The 18,612-nt window shown below is 40.7% G+C and overlaps 1 protein-coding gene and 1 long non-coding RNA gene across 2 annotated transcripts in view; one reads left to right on the plus strand and one right to left on the minus strand.

Annotated features, from left to right (window-relative positions):
- The window catches only part of LOC123593719, a 208,176-nt gene extending 204,582 nt beyond the window's left edge, over positions 1-3,594 (minus strand). The window contains exon 1 of the long non-coding RNA XR_006710477.1: positions 3,483-3,594. This is a non-coding gene — a long non-coding RNA (uncharacterized LOC123593719). The remainder of the gene's footprint in view (positions 1-3,482) is intronic.
- Positions 3,510-18,612, plus strand: part of RAD23B (RAD23 homolog B, nucleotide excision repair protein) — a 47,584-nt gene continuing 32,481 nt past the window's right edge. Inside the window, exon 1 of the mRNA XM_045470072.1 lies at positions 3,510-4,276. Coding sequence (XP_045326028.1) covers positions 4,211-4,276 — 66 coding nt within the window. The 5' untranslated portion in view covers positions 3,510-4,210. The remainder of the gene's footprint in view (positions 4,277-18,612) is intronic.

The following is an 18,612-nucleotide window of genomic DNA, read 5'->3' on the forward strand; positions in this document are numbered from 1 at the left end:
ATGAGCAAACTCACCTCAGTGGCCTTTGCAGGGACAGTTGGGGAGTGAGGTCCTATCATCTATCATGTGAACTGTGGGACTCTGAGTAAAGGCAACTACATCTTCCAAGGAGGCATACAGCCTGTCCAACCTGTGCTATTGGGCCAAGAGTGGTTATGCCTGGCATACAGTTTTTCCAGAAATTAAAAGAAAACAAAAACAACCTTTTATCTGAACACTGGACTTTAGAAAATGTATCAGGTGAATCTTTCAATTGGCATTTAAAATCTACTGTTGCCACAACTATTTGAAAGAATATATTCTCATATATGTATCTAGAAAATTTCTAAAGACCCTCAAAACGGTGGTTATTTCTAGATATTTCTAGAATATTTCTAAATCAATATTTCTAAATATCTATTTATTTTGCCACAAGCAAAAGATTTTTTAAAAAATATACTCCAATATATGGAGAGGCATTTCTCACTGCCCTTTTACTTCAGATGGATAACAGTAGTTGTAGCAGGAAAGGTTTTAATTATAATAAATACAATAAATAAAAGTATAATAAATTTAATATAATAAAAGGTTATGTTATAATAACAGTAAGTTATAACTTCATATTATAAGTGAATGAAATTTATAATAAAATATAAAAAAACTACAATAAATTATAAAATGTTTTCACAGGCTTTCTTACAACTATTTAAATTTCAACTAAAATGACTGTTAACTAAAGTTCCTTCACCATTTTTTCAGCCAATGCATATTGAGCATTCACATCGCACTATACTTTAAAGATACCATTATGAGCAAGATTGACACCACACCTGGCCTCATGGAGCTTACAAATGAGTTGGGAGTCAGTCAACATACACTACTGAGCACCTACTGTGTTCTAGGCACTGTTCTAGGTGCTTGGGAAAGACCATGAGTAAGGCAAATGAGTTCCTGCCCCTAAAATACAGAGATGGGAAGCGAGTAGTATTGTGAGACAGGCCATAAACAGGTTGAAAAATAATAATTTCAAGTAGGTCCATGAAAAAATTTAAGCCAGGGTAATGTTGCACCTATCTCACGTAGTTTTGTTGGGGCCCAAATGAAATTATCCACATAAACAGAGTAGGATGGAGCCTCACCTAGAGGGTTATTATACGTTTATTATAGATCATTGCAGTTGTTGGAGAAATGCTCTCCAAGGAAGTAAAATAGGACCTGCAATCTGAATGATGAAAAGGAGTTAGCCATTCAAAGATGTAGGAAGACAGTTTCAGGCTGAAGTGACCATTACTGCAAACTGCAGAGGTGAGAACCGCTTAGCCTGCTTGGAGCGTGAGAGAAAGCTGGTGCAGAGGGATGGCAGTGAACAAGCCAGAGACAGAAGAAAAGAGATGAGGCCAGAGAATCTGGCAGGACTCAGATCATGTGAATTCTTAAAAGCCAGGTAGAGTTTGAATTTTATTCTCAAGTGTAATTAGGTATTAAGAATAGATGTGAGGGGTGCCCGGGCGGCTCAGTTGGTTAAGCATCCGGCTTTGGCTCAGGTCATGATCTCACAGTTAGTGAGTTCAAACCTCACATCAGGCTCTGTGCTGACAGCTCAGAGCCTGGAGCCTGCTTCGTATTGTGTCTCCCTCTCTCTCCCTCTCTCTCTCTCAAAAATAAATAAACATAAAAAAAGAATAGATGTGACATGATTTGATTTACGGTTGAAAAGACTACTCCGATTGCTGGGGAGGCTAATGGGGAAAAGAATAGAAGTGGAGAGACCAGTTGGGAGGCAGGTGAAAGATAATGATGGATTAGCCTAAGGCTGTACAATTAGAAATGGTAAAAATGGCTGACTTTGGGATATAATTTGGAGAATAAAGTTGACAGGACTCGATAATGGATTAGATATGGTAGATGGGAAGACAGGAACAAAGGAGAGATTTACCAGGGATGATGACTAGATTTTTGATCTGAGCACCTGGGTAGATACTGGTATCGTGAACTAAAATGGGGGAAGACTGGGAGAAAAGCAGGTTTCAGGGGGAAGAGAGGTCCAGACAAAAATCAATGGTTCTGTTTGGTTGTGATAGTCTTCAGAAGGTTGTTATACTCTAAGTGAAGATATTGTTTAGGCAATTGGCTAACTCTGTCTACACTGAAGGGGACAGGTCCAAGCTGGAGGTATTTCAAAACAAAGGACAAGATAAGATTACCTGGTGACCAACAGTGGATATACAGGAATACAGACGGCAAAGGATTAGATATTGAATTACAATACAAGGAGATACATGCTGTGAAAGGGGAAATGCCAGGTCAGTGGAGAAGGAAGTTGGTCAGGGAAAGAAAGTTCCATGGAAGAATTATATCTGAGCGCTAAGATCCAAGAAAAACCAAGCAGGGACATTATATCAGTCAGAATCATGGCACAGAGATGTAATTTGCAACTGGCCACATGGTTAGTGGTATAACTGTTATTTTCCTTTATACTTGAACCACTTTATGTCAGATGTGTACCTTACTGAGAGCAGCCGGACACCTGGAGCAAGTTCTCTGGAGTTATTCTGCTTGGGTTCAAATGCTGCATCTGTCACTTACTAGGTGGGGACTCCAGGCACATTACTCAGCATCTCTGCACTCCACTTTTCTTATCTGTAAATGAGCATACTACAAATAGCTAACTACTAAGGTGATGCTTACTATGTTCCTTGTACTAAGTTTTTACATACATTATTCAACACCCCCCTCCAAAATCAATGGAGTTGAGTTATTATTATCTGTGCCTTACTGATGAGGGACTGGAAGCACATTTACCCATTGCAGTATTTATCGTGTGCCTGCTGTCAGGCACGTTTCTTCACACATCGGTTAACACAACAAAATCCTCGCTTTTGTGCAGTTTCAGTCTGGGGTTTGAGGAAAAGAACGATGATAAACTTAATAAATATGTATATTATCTAGTAATTATAAGATGATAAATGCTATAGAGATAACAGAACAGGATAATAAAGCTAGTGTAGTTACGGTTTTCAGCCGAGTATTGGCGTAGACCTCACTGAGGTGACATTTGAGCAAAGGTTTGAAGGAGGCGAGACAGTGAGCCGCCACTCAAGCATCTGGGTAAAGAGGACTCAGGAGCGGGCACAAGTGCAAAGGCAGGCTCTCAGGCAGGAGCACGTGCCTAGTACCCACCAACCACCCGAGCGCAAGGGAGAGGAGGGAGACGTGGTGAAAGGCAAGGGCTATGTATCCAGTTGCAAGCAGTCTGACTTCTGGGTGACAGCAGCCACTGGACAGTTCCGCCCAGAGGAGTGAAAGAACTTGACCTCCTATATCGGTCCTTCTATTTACGCCCAAGGTCCACCCAGGCAGTGTGGCACAGGGGTCTGCGCTCTCAGGAGTAAAGGATCAGAGTCGTCACCACAGTGGTGCATCCACAGGGCAAGCGCCCAGTAAGCGCCGGCCCAGTACCGTGGTTACCACGATCCTTTCACTCAAACCCCGCCTCAACCTACCGCCCTCCTGTTCCCCAGCTCCAGAGCTCGGCTTCCACTTAGCGCGGTCTCCACGTAGCGCTTCCCCGGCTACGGATTGCGCAACTCAGGCAGCCGGGAGGAGCCTGGACGTAGGCGGAGCAGCGACCGGCGGGAGAACGCCCCGGGTGCAGACGCCACAAGGAAGCCCCGACAGCCCTCGAGACGCCCACTGACTGCGCCTGCGCACGCTCGATCCAGGCCGCCGACATTCCAGAGCCGCAATCCGTCCAGCCCCAATTCCGGGGCGGAGTTCTTGGCTGCGCCTGCGCACAGCCTCGCCGCACCCTACGCCTGCGTGCTTAGCCAGCCCGGCCCCATCCCCCAGATTTTTTCGGGTGGGGGAGGGGGCGCGTCTCGGCGAGTCACGTTGATGGCGGCCACCAGCTTGTGGTGAGCTAGCGGATTCTCTGCTTGTCTCGCAGACCCCTCGTGCCTCTTGGACTCAGTGGCTGGCGCCGGGCGCGTGAGGAAGCACGGCGGCCCAAACTCTCGGGGAAGGCCGCAGTCGCGGAGGCAGCGGCGCGGCCCGGGCCCAGGGCTGGGGGAGAGGCCGCTCCGCAGGGCGAATGTGACAAGCCCCCACCCCCACCGCCTTCCTCCCGAGTGCGCTAGGAGCGCGGGCGACCCCGGGGCCCCGCCAGGCCACAGACCCCGCCCAGCGGCCAGCACCCGGAGCAGGCCCGGCAGCGGAGCTGCGCGGCGGCACCATGCTGGTCACCCTGAAGACCCTCCAGCAGCAGACCTTCAAGATCGACATAGACCCCGACGAGACGGTGCGAGCGGTGGGGAGCGCGGGGCCCGGGCAGGGCGGGGGCGGCCGCGCGCGGGCCTCGGGGAGCGCTAGGGGGCCGCCGGGCCTGAGCGGGGGGCGGTGCGGCGGTTCTGTGCGCTGGGCCTGGGCTTCAGCTCCGAGCAGGGCCCGGCCGAGCGCCCGATCGAAGAGAGCCCTCAGCACACCCGGGAGTGCGCAGCGAGCGTGGGGCTTGAGCTCCGGGAGCTGGTTAAGGCCTGAGGACTCAGGGCCGCGGCGGCGTGCGGCCCACGCGAGCCTTCGGAGTTGGCCGCAGGCTTTGTGGCAGGAGTAAGGGGAAGCAGTGGCCGGACGCCGAGGCCCTGGTGGCAGATGGCGTGGAGCACACGGCCGCCGGGCACAGGAGGCCTGGGCCCGGGAGCTCTCGGTAGTGGGGCCAGAGGGGGAGGGGAGGTCAAGGCCTCTTCGGTGATGGAGCCGGGCTCTCTGGGTGCTTAGGTGCGGGAGGGAGTTGTAGGCGTCGCCACTACCCCTGCTCGGACCTGGTTAGGCGCTAAGGTCTAGGAGGTGGTAACTGAAGATAATGAGCCTTTAAAAAAAAGCTATCAGGTTCCGTCAGCCGCAGAGAGAAAGGTGAGTGGTGAAAATGAATTATTTGCCTCTTCTCCAGAACTGGTAATCCTTTTATTTGCATATACTATGGTGAATCGTTTAGCCGCAGTTCTCCCGCCACCAAGCCCACACCCATACGTAATTCGCACTTCCAGGCCTGTGTGGTGGTGAAGATTTTTTGCGTTAGAGCCCTTCAAATCCAGGCTCACACTCAACTCCAGGTTAATGACTCCTCTGTGGTAGAAGTCTTCTAATGTAGGTATTGGAAACCCTGCACCCTTCCCCCGGCCCCCAAATAACAGAATTTCAGGGAAGAAAAAAAGAAAATAAAAACTTTGAATCGCTTCTGTAGTCAAACCCACGAACACTTCGAAAGTCCACGTGGTAAATTCTCGTGCCATCGTCTGTATTTGTGACTGCAAGATGTCAGTACAACTTTATGCCAAGAATCTAAAAACGCCACCGGTGTAAATCTATGGCTTTTGTTTTTGAATTGTGGTTCCTTTACACCATTAAGATTGACATGTTAAGTTTAAACCAGCTACTTTTTAACAATGTATATTTAAAAAAATAGTTGATACTATTTTTGGTGGAGATCAGGGTTCTTGGTGTTAAATAGACCAGTGCCATTTGTGCCTCTAACTTATTTGCTATGTACCTGCCTTTCGGAGATGTGAGGATATAATGGTATTTAATTGGTGGTTAGTAAATGAAATCGATCATTAGCAATGGCTGTCTTTGGGTGAGGATATAGTGTTAAGTTTTACCTGTCTCACTTAACCTGAAGTTTTCTGCATCTTCAATTATTTAAGAAACATAGTTTCCAATCTTTGTGGAATTGTGGCACAAAATAATGTTATTTCAGTAATATGTAGAAATATGCTTTGTGATAAATTCTTAAAGTACAGGAGATAGCAATTATAGATGAGTAACTTTTCAGTATCCTGAGTAACTGACAACACCCTGTGGATTGATATTACTAATAAAAGTCAGATTTTTCTTGAATGTTTCTTTATGGCTTAGTGTGTACTAGTAAGTTAAAGGATGAAAGTTAAAGTGCAGCTGTCTGTTTAACGCTTTCAGACAAAACTTTTTATAAAATGTCTATTTGAATTTGGTTCTTTGCAGTAGTACTGGTGCCACAGGAACTTTACCAGTTTGTAATGTTCTGAATTAATTCCAGAATTATTGAAGCCTCAAGGAGGTTTTTGTAAATATCTGTGGATTAATTGAAGTTATGCCCTGACTTTCTATAGCTCTACTGACTGTTCTGTAAGATTTGTAGGCATTTTGTGCATTAATTATTTTAGAGCCAATATTGTTTTTGTATATATTCTTAACTATATTTGCTGTTTACCAGTTTATTTACAAGGGAATGTCTTATGTTACACGAATTATAAATATATGCTTCTAAAAGCGTATTTTTAGAAAGTTCATTGTCATGGAGATTGGCTTTTTCAGCTTTTTGTTGCTATTTTTCTAAATATAATCGTGTTACTATTTATATAAATATAAAAACTAGCATTGTTTGGAGCAAGAAATGAAAACATTTAATCGTTGATATGGAGCATTTACATTAACATGATTTGTAGGATTTCTTTCTTTTCTTTTTTTTAAGATTTCATTTTTAGGTAATCTTTACACCCAGTGTGAAGCTTGAACTTACAACCCCAAGATCAAGAGTCCTGTGCTCCACCAATTGAGCCAGCCAGGAACCCCTTGTAGGATTTCATTGTAGTGGATTTAAATTTCAGAAATGTTTATAGTGATTTTTTTAATATCTATATATTTTTAATTTTTTTTAATGTTTATTTTTGAGAAAGAGAGTACAACCAGGGGAAGAGCAGAGAGAGGGAGACACAGAATCCAAAGCAGGCTCCAGGCTCTAGGCTCTGAGTTGTCAGCACAGAGCCTGATACGGGCTTGAACAAACCTTGAGATCACCTGAGCCGAAGTCGGCTGCCTTACCACCCAGATGCCCCTGATATCTATTTTTGATACAGTATTTGAGTAGAATTACTGTAAGGAAAGAAAGGATGAATGTTCTATTAATATAGGGAGACTCTAAGTGTCCTGTTTCTAATTTGTGGTGAAAACTAGGTAACCGGGGATATTAGAAATAGATTTTTTAATAAAGCAGACAAAACAGGATTTTAGTGAGACCTGTAAGGAGATCCACATAAAATGAACAGTTTTTGCTCTCTGAGACTTGTGTTTTGGCTATTCAAAGGTTTGCCCTTGTTTGATGTTTACCTAGAAGGAATTAAGAGAATTAAGTAACTTCAAGTGGCCAATATAGAAAGTCTTAAGAGTTTGAGATGTGCAAGAGCAAAAATAAAGGAAAAAAAAGGACTAGGATATAGGAATCATGAGAGTGATTCATTTGTTGAACATCTATATGTTTAGTGGTCTTTGAGTGGCAGCATTGGAGGAATACAGGCACGTTTGGACAGGGTCTGTCTGGGTCTTCTGGGAGCCTTGCTGACCTAGTGGCTCAATAGCTATAGAGTAGGAGATGTACAAAGTGGAAAAAGGAACAGAATTTGTTTTTAAATTGTTTGTGTTTGCTTTAGTTTTTGAATGCTGAAACTCCTCTCCCTCTTTTTATTTTAATTAAAAAAAATTTTTTTAACATTTATTTATTATTGAGAGACAGACACAGAGTGTGAGCAGGGGAGGGGCAGAGAGAGGGGGAGACACAGAATCTGAAGCAGGTTCCAGGCTCTGAGCTGTCAGCACAGAGCCCAAACCTGGGCTTGAAGTCACAAACTGCGGGATCATGACCTGAGCCGAAGTCGGATGCTTAACCGACTGAGCCACCCAGGCGCCCCTCCTCTCCATCTTTTTTAACCGCCAAAATTTTCTTGACACTTAATCAGCCATTTTGTACCATTTGTTTGACCATTACCATGCACTGCCTTTAGTGTTAACCAATGCAAAACAATCTTTTTATTATCACGATAGTAATGCATCCCTTATAAAATATTCAAACAAGATAGAAACAAAATGAGTAGGTTGGATGAGAAGACTATTGCTAAAAGAGAATATTCTTAATTATGTGAAGTTTTGTTTTAAAGAGATGATTTACTGTAAAAAAAAAATAGAAATTAGCATTCTGAGATGTCTAATAGACTGCTACTTGTATAAAATACTTTAAAATTTTGAAAGTTGGTGGGGCGCCTGGGTGGCTCAGTTGGTTAAGTGTCCGAATTTGGCTCAGGTCATGAGCTCACGGTTTGTGGGTTCCAGCCCCATGTCAGACTCTCTGCTGTCAGTGCGGAGCCTGCTTCAGATCCTCTGTCTCCCTCTCTCTCTGCCCCTTCCCCACTTGGGCTCTATCTGTCAAAAATAAATAAACGTTAGAAAACAACTTCTTTTGAAATTTGGTCATGTGATGGACATTTAGAGGAAAATGGAATACAGTTTTTTTTAAAAGCTCAGATCCAAAGTCACTTAGTTTTTTCTGCTTCGCTATTACTTCAACCCATTGCTTTAACTTGAAAAACGCTTTTGCTATTACTTCAACCCAACCCGGAACAGGTAGATTAGAACAAAACTTGAAATGATTGTAATACGTTGCAGATCTTATTGTATCTGTGAAAATGATGACAAGAAAGAATATGTGATATACAGATTTAATCCTTCAATATGCTAACCCTGTCACTGTTTGTGTGCTTTGAATAACTGGAAAAAAAAATAATAAGTCTGACATGAAACTTTGAAGAAGCTAAAATGCGATTATATTAACACATCAAAGCTGTGTATATACGTTGGAAGTTTTGGACAAGAAAATTGTAAAGATAAAACAGTTTTAATTACTGTAGATTGCACACTTAGCGTATTGTACAGTAATCTACAAAGAATTACCTTTGTGGTTTATTTGTATAATGTTGGTGATTATGCTGTAAAATGCTGTTTTGTACTTGTATAGTATATGGTATTTGTTAGACATCATTTATTAGCAACTTGTTCCTATTGCAGTTTATTACATTTTAATATGGTTGTGCTGGAGATAGTACTTTATTATAGAAGTTTCCTAGATTATTAAAACAAGAAGAATAAATGTATTAAAATACTGTATCACAGAGATGAAATTAAGATTTGTTGGCATATTGGTAAATCACAGTACTGGAAGTACCTGGGAAATCTGGTATGGTTTCTGCCAGAATTTTGCTCTTCCTATACCTAGCACATAGTAGGCATTTAGTAAACATCTTTTGAATGAACTGAATACATTCTTCTAGTGAACTATCAAGTTAGTGATCCCCCAATGTTTGTATGTTGATTTATCTAATATTTGTTGAGCACTTTAAATATCTTGTCCTACTGTTACAGTACATATTTTATAATGGAGCAAATCCGTTTAAAAACAAATTTTAATAACCAGATAATGCTAAGAGCTATATAGAGAATTGAAATAGGATGAGGTAATATGATAGTACATGACTGGGTGGCTACTTTTAAATTGACTAGTCACAGAAGGCCTTTTTGAATACAGTGACATTTAAACTGAGATCTGAATAATAATTACTCCCATGGAGAAGAGAGTTTTCTGTGGGGAAAGACCTTTTAAGAGTGTGTTTTGGGAATCAAAAAAGGCCTGTATGCTGATCTGGTAGGTGAGGGGAAGGGAGGTAATAGATCTGAGTTAGGCAAGGGGCCAGAGCCTGTAGGACTTTGTCCTAAGGCAGGGGTTTTCAAGGTAAAATAGTAAGAAGCCTTTAGGGGATTGTAGGCAGAGGAGAAAAATTATTTCTTTTATGATTTTAAAGGTTACTTTGCTGTATGGAATATGGATAGTAGGATGAGCAAGAATGAAAGCACGGAGATCAGTTAGGCTTGTACAGTAGTCTTAAACAGGGTTTTGACCTGTTTAAGATATGATGAAAAGTGAATGGATTTGAGATATGTTTGGGGGAGTAGATATGAAAGAATTTTTGATGGGTTGGAATGGGGAAAATTGAGGATTAAACTTAGATTTAGGTTGTATAAATTATATGAATACTTGTGTTCTTTTCTCACATGTGGAGGGCTGGGAGAGGAGCAGGTTTGGGGTTGCGGTGGGAATTTAAGATTTAAGTTTAAGATGCTTCTTAAACATTAAAGAAGAAGGGTGCCTGTGTGGCTCAGTCGGTTAAACATCCTACTCTTGATTTTGGCTTAGGTCGTGATCTTTCACAGTTGTTGGGATTGAACCCCACAACGGGCTCTGCACTGAGTGTGGAGCCTCCTTGGGATTCTCTCTCTCTCTCTCTCTCTCTCTCTCTGCCCCCTTCCAGTTGCGCGAGCGCATTCTCTCTCTTGCTCTCTCTCTTTCTCAAATAACATTTAAACATTAAAAAAAAAAAAAAACTTTCAAGTAGAGATGGCAAGGAGATTTGTAATGAACCTCTGTCCCAGAGAAAAGTTTTGGTTAGAGATAGAGACCTGACAATAGGCAGCATATGTGGTTGACTTCAATCCGTGGGACTGGATGAGATTATCTAGCAGTCTTTTTCAATGTCTATTCCTTCTGAAAAATGAACCCTAAATTATCCACTATATGTAATTAATAGTATGCTTCTAGAATTGAAGAACCATGGTGAGAAGGTTGCTAGGTAATAGGATGGGTCCTGGGGTTGAAGTCGGTTTAGAATTGAAGATTTCATGTGGAGATTGGATAGTGAAGAGTCAGTCAAGGAGCAATCTTTGAGGTAGGAAGAATCCAAGAAAAAATGTTTCAAGAAGGAGGAAAGGATCAAATGTGTCTGATGCTTGAGAATTCAAAAGAGACATGCTCTTTGGTTTTGGCAGCTTGTAGTTCATTAATGACCCTGACAAGTAATCTCCATGCAGTGTTGGAGCCAAAACTTATGTTTGAGTAGATTGAGAAATGAATGGGAGATGAGGAAGTGTAGATAGTAGCTATGGACATATATTGTTATTTTGACATTGTCATTTTTCCTGATGTAGCTGCTTTTATTTATCTCTGTGTTAAAAACGTGTGAAAGTTATCATAGTTCTGAGCTCCACAGCATATGGTAGACATATTTTAAAACCCCACACTAGAATTGTGGAAAATATGTAACAGTGTATGATTTAAAAAGAAGAAATGAAGGCCAATGTGATTAGTAACTTGCTGCCATCACACAGTCAATGGCTCTGGTAGTTTCAGTATATATGTATCTTGCCTGTACCCTGGTCTTGTGATCCTTAATGTCTCATCCGGTGATCTTTCCTTCTGCTCCCTCAATTATTCAGTCCCATGACTGGTAATTAGATCTTATTACCAGTAACAAACTTCCCCCATCCCCAGTAATCTGTTTTTAGTATCCTACTTTACCTTTCCTCTGATTCTAGTTCTAATGAGACCTATAATTCATTTGATCCATACTTCTCTTTGCTGGCCTTCCCTTCATGTTATTGCTTCCACTCTTGCCCAGCTAAAATAGGGTCAGTGATTATAATCACTTTCTTGCAAGGGTCAGCATAGCGTATCTCTGGAACCAGACTGCCTGAATTTCAATCCTGGCTGTACCACTTGCTCTGTGACCTTGGGCAAGTTACCCAGTTATGTGCCTGTTTCCTCAGCTTAAAATGAGGGTACTGCCACTGGAAGTACTAACCTCATATGGTGGTTTGGAAGGTTTTATGATTTTGAGATCATACACAGAGTGCTTAGAACTGTGGCTGTGCCTGGCAACGTGGTCCCACTCTCACTTCATTGTTTCTGCTCGGAAAACCCCAGATGTGATTAAATTCAGTTCTGTTGTGCTTACACCTGTGTAGCTAGAAGACACATAGCCACATTGATTTGTCTCACCTAAAATTCATGAACATTAACCTTCGTTGGGCCCTTTTACTGCCTGGTAGTACTCTCCACTAGTCCGTCCATTCACTCTTCTGCTGTCATAGGCAGATTTCATATACTATCCTTATTTTCAGCTGATGACCCCAGATTTAAGATTTTGTTGAGAATATAGAAACAATTGGAACAGAAGAACTTTTGCAGAATCCTACCAGAACTACCTACTTCTTCTAGTCTCCTTTTGTTGTGGGTAGCTATCTATGGTGGATGGTGCTGAGGCTAGTCCTACTTTTCCACAGCATTTTGGTTGCTCTACTTCGCCTGTGAAGGGCCCACTCCCAGTTCAGCTTTTCTCTTCTGCCTCATTGATTTTTCCATTGTAGAATGTTTCTTTTCCCAATTTTAATAAAACTCTCCCTTGTCTCCACATCCCTCTTTGGCTACTGCCTCGTTTCCCTGCTGCTCTTTATAGCAAAAACTTAATGGTAACTCTTGAGTCTGTTTACTTGTTTTTACATTTTGCTCTCTTTCAAATACATCACAGCACTGCTAGTCTAGGGAAGAGTCCCCCCCCCCCCCACTTTGTAGTTATCCTGTGTCCTTGAGCACTGAAATCTCTTTTCTCATTAGTAAAATAGAAGTAATAACTTCCCTGCCTTCCTTGTAGAGTTGATGTGAAAATCAAAAGAGATCATGGATCTGAAAATTTTTAGCGAATTGTGAAATTAGAAATAAATGCATGCAGTTTTTTTTCAACAAATTGTGCTTTCGTCGGTTTTCCATTATTTTGATCACTGTTTTTACTATATTTTTTTACAAAAAGTTTGTGTGAATGTGGTGTCCTCGGACTGGGTCAGCTTGATGTGATTGGCAGTTTCGAACAGTTTTTAAGAGCAGTGTTCTGCTTTCTTTAGTTTGGAAATTATGAGATGGTTTGATAGGTAATGTATAAAATTTCTGTTGCTTTTGGAAAGAAATGTGCTAAATTTGAGCTTGCCGTAGCACAGTGAATTCTGCTGAAGGACACCACACCATCTGTTCCCTATAAGTTTCCCTATGTAGTTTCTCCAAGAGCTAATTTTATACTGAATGAACTTTATAAACCTTTTATACATTACATAAACCTTTTCTAGGAGAGGAGGTAGACTGGCCACAAATGACTAATACGTATGAACAGATCCTAAGTACTTCAAACAGGTAGATAAAAATTATTTGTCACTCCCTCCTCTCCCCCTCACACTTTTGGGTAAATTAGGTAGGTGACTTTTTTGTAGTGTATTAGATTCATTCTCTGCCTATATAGAAACTTTAAAAGTTTACAGGTATCTTGAGAGTTTCTATTTTTCTACTTAATCAGTTTTCAAAGTGTGTCGGTTTTAATCTTGTTGAAATCATATTGTTAGGAATATATTTTAGAATAGATTAATTAAATTGGCATGAATAGTTGGAGTAGCTTAAATATCATAGTTTGTATGGGAAGAATAGGTTCTGAACTTCAAATTATATTTAAAATCATAGCCTTTTGGACCATAACCCTATTTGAGAATTGATTGCCTTTATATACTGTCTGTTCATACAGTATTTTATTTTATTTTTTATTTTTTAAAATTTACATCCAAATTAGTTAGCATATAGTGCAACAATGATTTCAGGGGTAGATTCCTTAGTGGCCCTTACCCATTTAGCCCATCCCCCCTCCCACAACCCCTCCAGTAACCCTCTGTTTGTTCTCCATATTTATGAGGCTCTTCTGTTTTGTCCCCCTCCCTGTTTTTATATTATTTTTGTTTCCCTTCCCTTATGTTCATCTGTTTTGTCTCTTAAAGTCCTCATATGAGTGAAGTCATAGGATTTTTGTCTTTCTCTGACTAATTTCACTTAGCATAATACCCTCCAGTTCCATCCACGTAGTTGCAAACAGCAAGGTTTCATTCTTTTTCATTGCCGGTAATACTCCATTGTGTGTGTGTGTGTGTGTGTGTGTATACCACATCTTCTTTATCCATTCATTCATCAATGGACATTTGAGCCGTTTCCATACTTTGGCTATTGTTGATAGTGCGGCTATAAACATGGGGGTGCATGTGTCCCTTCGAAACAGCACACCTGTATCCCTTGGATAAATGCCTAGTAGTGCAATTGCTGGGTCATAGGGTAGTTCTAGTTTTAGTTTTTTGAGGAGTCTCCATACTGCTTTCTAGAGTGGCTGCACCAATTGCATTCCCATGTTCATACATTATTAATACTGTACTCTCAGTAATAAAAAAAAAAAAATCTCTTTACTTTTGCTACATTCTTTTATTCCTTGGGTCCAGTGGGAAGATTTTTCCTATTGCACTAGTCAACTGACTTTTTTACCATCAAATCTATCTTTAGAATTCGCAGAAATATACTTTGGGGAGAGGAATCCAGAAAATACTCCTTGGTGCCTATGCTAGTTTCCCAAATGGAAGGATACCACTTAAGGAATCAAAAGGAAAAAGAAAACCAAAAACATTGCCCACATAGATGCACACAATCTATGAAATCCTTTTGTAAACATATTTAGGTTTGGGACTCTTTCCTTTTGCTAATGTTAATTGCCAAATTTTGGTTGCTCTTATTTTTCGAAATTTAAGTATTAGAGTACCGCCTTAGACTTTTTTTTTTTTTTTTTTTTTTTTAATAATCTCTACACCCATCGTGGGGTTCAAACTCAAGACATCAATATCATGAGTTGCATGCTCTACCACCTGAGCTGGCTGGGCACTCTAGAATTTTCTTTTTTAGTGCAGACTCCTCAAAATTGCAGTATATTCTTCTGTGATATTAGTAAGCAGTGGTTGTTTCCCTTAAATTACTAACATAATCTAGGCTTGTTATAGTTACTGAAGTATATAAAAAAGTAGAAGCCTTTATGCCCCTGGTCCAAATAACCACTATAGACTCTATTTGCTGCTAGACAGTTCTTTTTACCTATGTGTAATATATAAACATAATTTCACTATGTTCTTAAAAATCACTTGCTTAGCAACTAGCTTTTGCCCTTTATAGATAATTATAAATACGTCATTCATTCATATATGCATGTATTCAGTGAGTACCTTGCACGTATAGCATTGTTCTTGTATTGCATTGTATTTAAATGAATGCATCTGCAGTAATATATTTTACCATTGATGAATGTTTAGGGTTGTTTTCAGTGTTAGGAACAGTAGTGTAGAACACATAACTTGTTCGTGTATCTTTAAAGTGTTTTTGTAAACCATCTCTTCAGCATTGATTTCCAGATGCAGAGCTGCTGGATCAAAGGAACTCAAATTTGCCTGCATTAGCGCTCACAAATATCAACATTTGTTGTTGTTCTCAAATATCAGCTTCCACAGTAGCACTAGCCAGGATTCAAATAGGAGATGAGGCACAGATTAAATTGAGTTAAATATTGGGAAGCTCTTGATATACTGTCTGGCATGTGCTAAGTACATAGCATCCATGAGCTGTTGTTATTCATTCAGCCTCTGTACTTCAGGGCTACCCATTAAAGCTTGCGTAAGTCTTTTTACGGTATATGTAATTATAACAGTAATAAGGAAAATATATTGTAATATTGAGGAAACTGGATTATAATAAATATTCAGTTGCTAACCCAATCAACAAGCTATAGTCCTAGAAATCTTGTGCGAAAGTGCCGTGTAAGAAGACTGACATGCCAAAAAAAAAAAAAAGACTGACATGCAAAACGACATTTACTATCATGGGGATATAATTTATAAAACATTATTTTTATATTTGAAACCTACAATTTAAGTTTGTTGAATGAAAATGACTACTTTTAATGGTTGTTGGCCTGAACTAAGGTAGTACCATGGGATGCAAAGTAATGTTCACACTGGGAAATAATTAGATGGTAAGTTGGAACCACTGGATGAATGATTTGATGTGAAGAACGTGGAAGAAGAGACAAGCATCTCATGGGGATGGGATGAAACAGGATAATTGATCAGATTTTATGTTGGCACTTTTTAATAGACTATTGTGATTGTCAACCATGTTTAATGTTAGATACAGAGTATGTTTTTCCTTTAAAATGCACACAATTTCATAAGAGAAAAAGAAGTATGTGGCTAGGAAAAAAGTTTGATTTCTTGATTGTCAACCATGCTTTGTCGATAGTTGAGTTGATGATAAACTTCCATTCATTTTTTTTTAATGTTTATTTTTGAGAGAGACAGAGCGCGAGCAGGGGAGGGGCAAAGAGAGAGGGAGACACAGAATCCGAAGCAGGCTCCAGGCTCTGAGCTGTCAGCACAGCCAGGCGGGGCTCGAACTCATGGACCGCGAGATTATGACCTGAGCCAAAGTTGGCTGTTTAACTGACTGAGCCACCCAGCCTCCCCAATAAATTTCCATTCTTTATTTAGGGAGAAATAAACATCAAAATGAAAGTTTAGTCCCTCCTTGTTTATTATTAGCCTTGGATAGGGTGGCCTTGGTTATTTATTGGAACTGTAGTGCTCCATTATAGATCCATCTTGTTTACTGCTTATTGAAACAAGAGCATTGGCATGGGACTCAGCACAGTTAGTAGAGGAGTCACAACTGCATCTGTTGCTTGCCATAACCTTCCCAAGAGAAACCATGTAGAGAGGTGCTGCCTCCTCTTTTTGTTTGTTTGTTTGTTTGTTTGTTTGTTTTTGGTAATATCCAGAAAGAAGGCCTTTCTTTATAAGCTGTTTTAAAGTGTGTTCCATTTGATTGGGTTAGGGAAGGTTTAGACAAACTAGATGTCTAGAAGCCATCTGCAGTAAACACATTATGGTTGAAATGCCTATACTAGGATATCTAGTAAAAGTATCCGGTAGAGAGTTGGGTCTGTATGACTAAAGATAAGGAGAGGATTTCACAAATTAGTGAACAGAGAGATTGGAGGAAATCCTGAGGAGTATGGCCTTCTGGAAGCCAAAGGAAGACAGTGTGAAGAGGAGAGACAGGTCAGTACTGTCTAAGAGACAGGTCAGGTAAGGTAGTGAAGGACTAAGAAGTATCTAGTTATGGTTTTGCTGAATTTAGAGATACTAGTAAGAACAGTCTTAATGGAATCCTGAGCATAGGGAGAAAAACAAGTAGCAGAATTGGGAATAAAGTCCATGCTTCTGTCAGCACCACATTGCATTCTTGAGTAATCGGTGTGGGATTACTAGTATTACAATGTGTGTAGTTAATTTTTTTTTTTTTTTTTGAAAAATGCCTGAGACTAAGGGGAGGAGAGTATAGCTAGCAAGAAATAATGGGGGGTTGTGAAGTTTTTGTTTTGTTTTAAAGATGATAGAAAATTGGGTCTGTTTAAGTGTGAATGGAAGTGAACTGGCCTTGAAGGACAGGGTGAAAATACAGCTGGGGGAAGGTGGGAAACAAAGAATCTAGCAAGGTATTGAAGAACACTGGATGGAGAACCAAGGAACAAGTGAAAAGGATTAGATTTGAAAGAGAGGGATGCCTCTTTCATTTAATAGGAAGAAAGGAGGGGCACCTGGGTGGCTCAGTCTGTTAAGCAGCCGACTTCCGCTCAGGTCATGATCTCGCGGTCCGTGAGTTCGAGCCCCGCGTCGGGCTCTGTGTTGACAGCTCAGTGCTGGAGCCTCCTTCAGAGTCTGTGTCTCCCTCTCTATCTACCCCTCCTCCACTCACACTCTGTCTCTCTCTCTCAAAAATGAATAGATGTTCAAAAAATTTTTTAATAGGAAGGAAGGAGATTAGGTGGATCTGGATGCAAAAAAAGAAAGTATGTCGCTTTGGTGGCAGAAGGTGGAGGATGGGTTCGTCTGATATCTGCTGATTTTTGTCTTTGTTTTTAATTTGGGGAGGAGGGGCAGAGAGAGAGTCCCCAGCATACTCCTGCATGGAGCCCAAAGTGGGGTTTGATCTCATGAACTGAGATCATGACCTGATCCAAAATCAAGAGTCAGAAGTTTAACTGACCGAGCCACCTGGGTGCCCTTGATATATTTTGAATGAAGTAGAAGGTCATCTGTGGGGAGGGAGGAAGTTTTGGCAATCAAATTTAGAGAAGAGTGCAGGTTTGAAATATCCTCTTGGAGAATGGAGGAGAACCAAAAGAAGTGAGGATTTAGGGTATCTTTAATTTTCTCCAGCATGTAGAAGATTGGATGTAAATGGATAGGTAGGGGGTGGATAGTTAAGGTAAGATTTGTTAGCTGAGTGAGGTAGGAGGCAGCACAGAGTGGTCAAAGTGAATTTTTTGTTGAGTACAGATGGAAATAAATTCAGTTGTGTGGGTCCAAATGTGGAATTTTGCCTGGGGGAAGCAGCAGAAAGACAAGAAAGTCTGATAATAGGAAGAAAGTGATAGAAGCAGTGGAATTATTGTCTTTGCCAAATAGAACTGGCAATAAAGATCAGAGTGAAAGTAGGCACTCTGGGGACCAAATGCAAGACCAGGTGTAGTGAATAGTTACTGAGAGCTGGTAGGGATAGGTGATTGATGTTTACAATTTCAAAGATGGAGAAGTTTGGGGATAACAGGATTCAGCCTGTGTTGTGTGGGTAGGTGACTTAAGTAGATTGGAAAGTAAAGATCGTGTTGAGGTTAAGGAACAACGCCAGAATTTTGGACAGGTCGGTGCACCCGGAACTAAAGTCTAGTTCTAGTAGATGTGTGTGTGTGTGTGTGTGTGTGTGTGTGTATTCACATATATGTTTATATATAAATATATAAAGTTGATTTTATGTTCTGAAGTGGTATTGCTAGATTGAATGGCCACCACCCCAAAAATGTTGCACTTTGACATATTGCCTTCAAATATTTGATTGTTTGACACTCCCATTCTGAGAGTGTTGTCTCTTCACACTTAACACCAAGAATTGTTCAACACTGTCTTTTCCAGTATGATGGTGTATTGAACTAATGACATCTGACACTAAAATTTGTGATTCTGGTTACTAATAAGGTTGAACTTTTT

The sequence above is a fragment of the Leopardus geoffroyi genome, chromosome D4 (genome assembly GCF_018350155.1).
Source record: "Leopardus geoffroyi isolate Oge1 chromosome D4, O.geoffroyi_Oge1_pat1.0, whole genome shotgun sequence".
NCBI classification, from domain to species: domain Eukaryota; kingdom Metazoa; phylum Chordata; class Mammalia; order Carnivora; family Felidae; genus Leopardus; species Leopardus geoffroyi.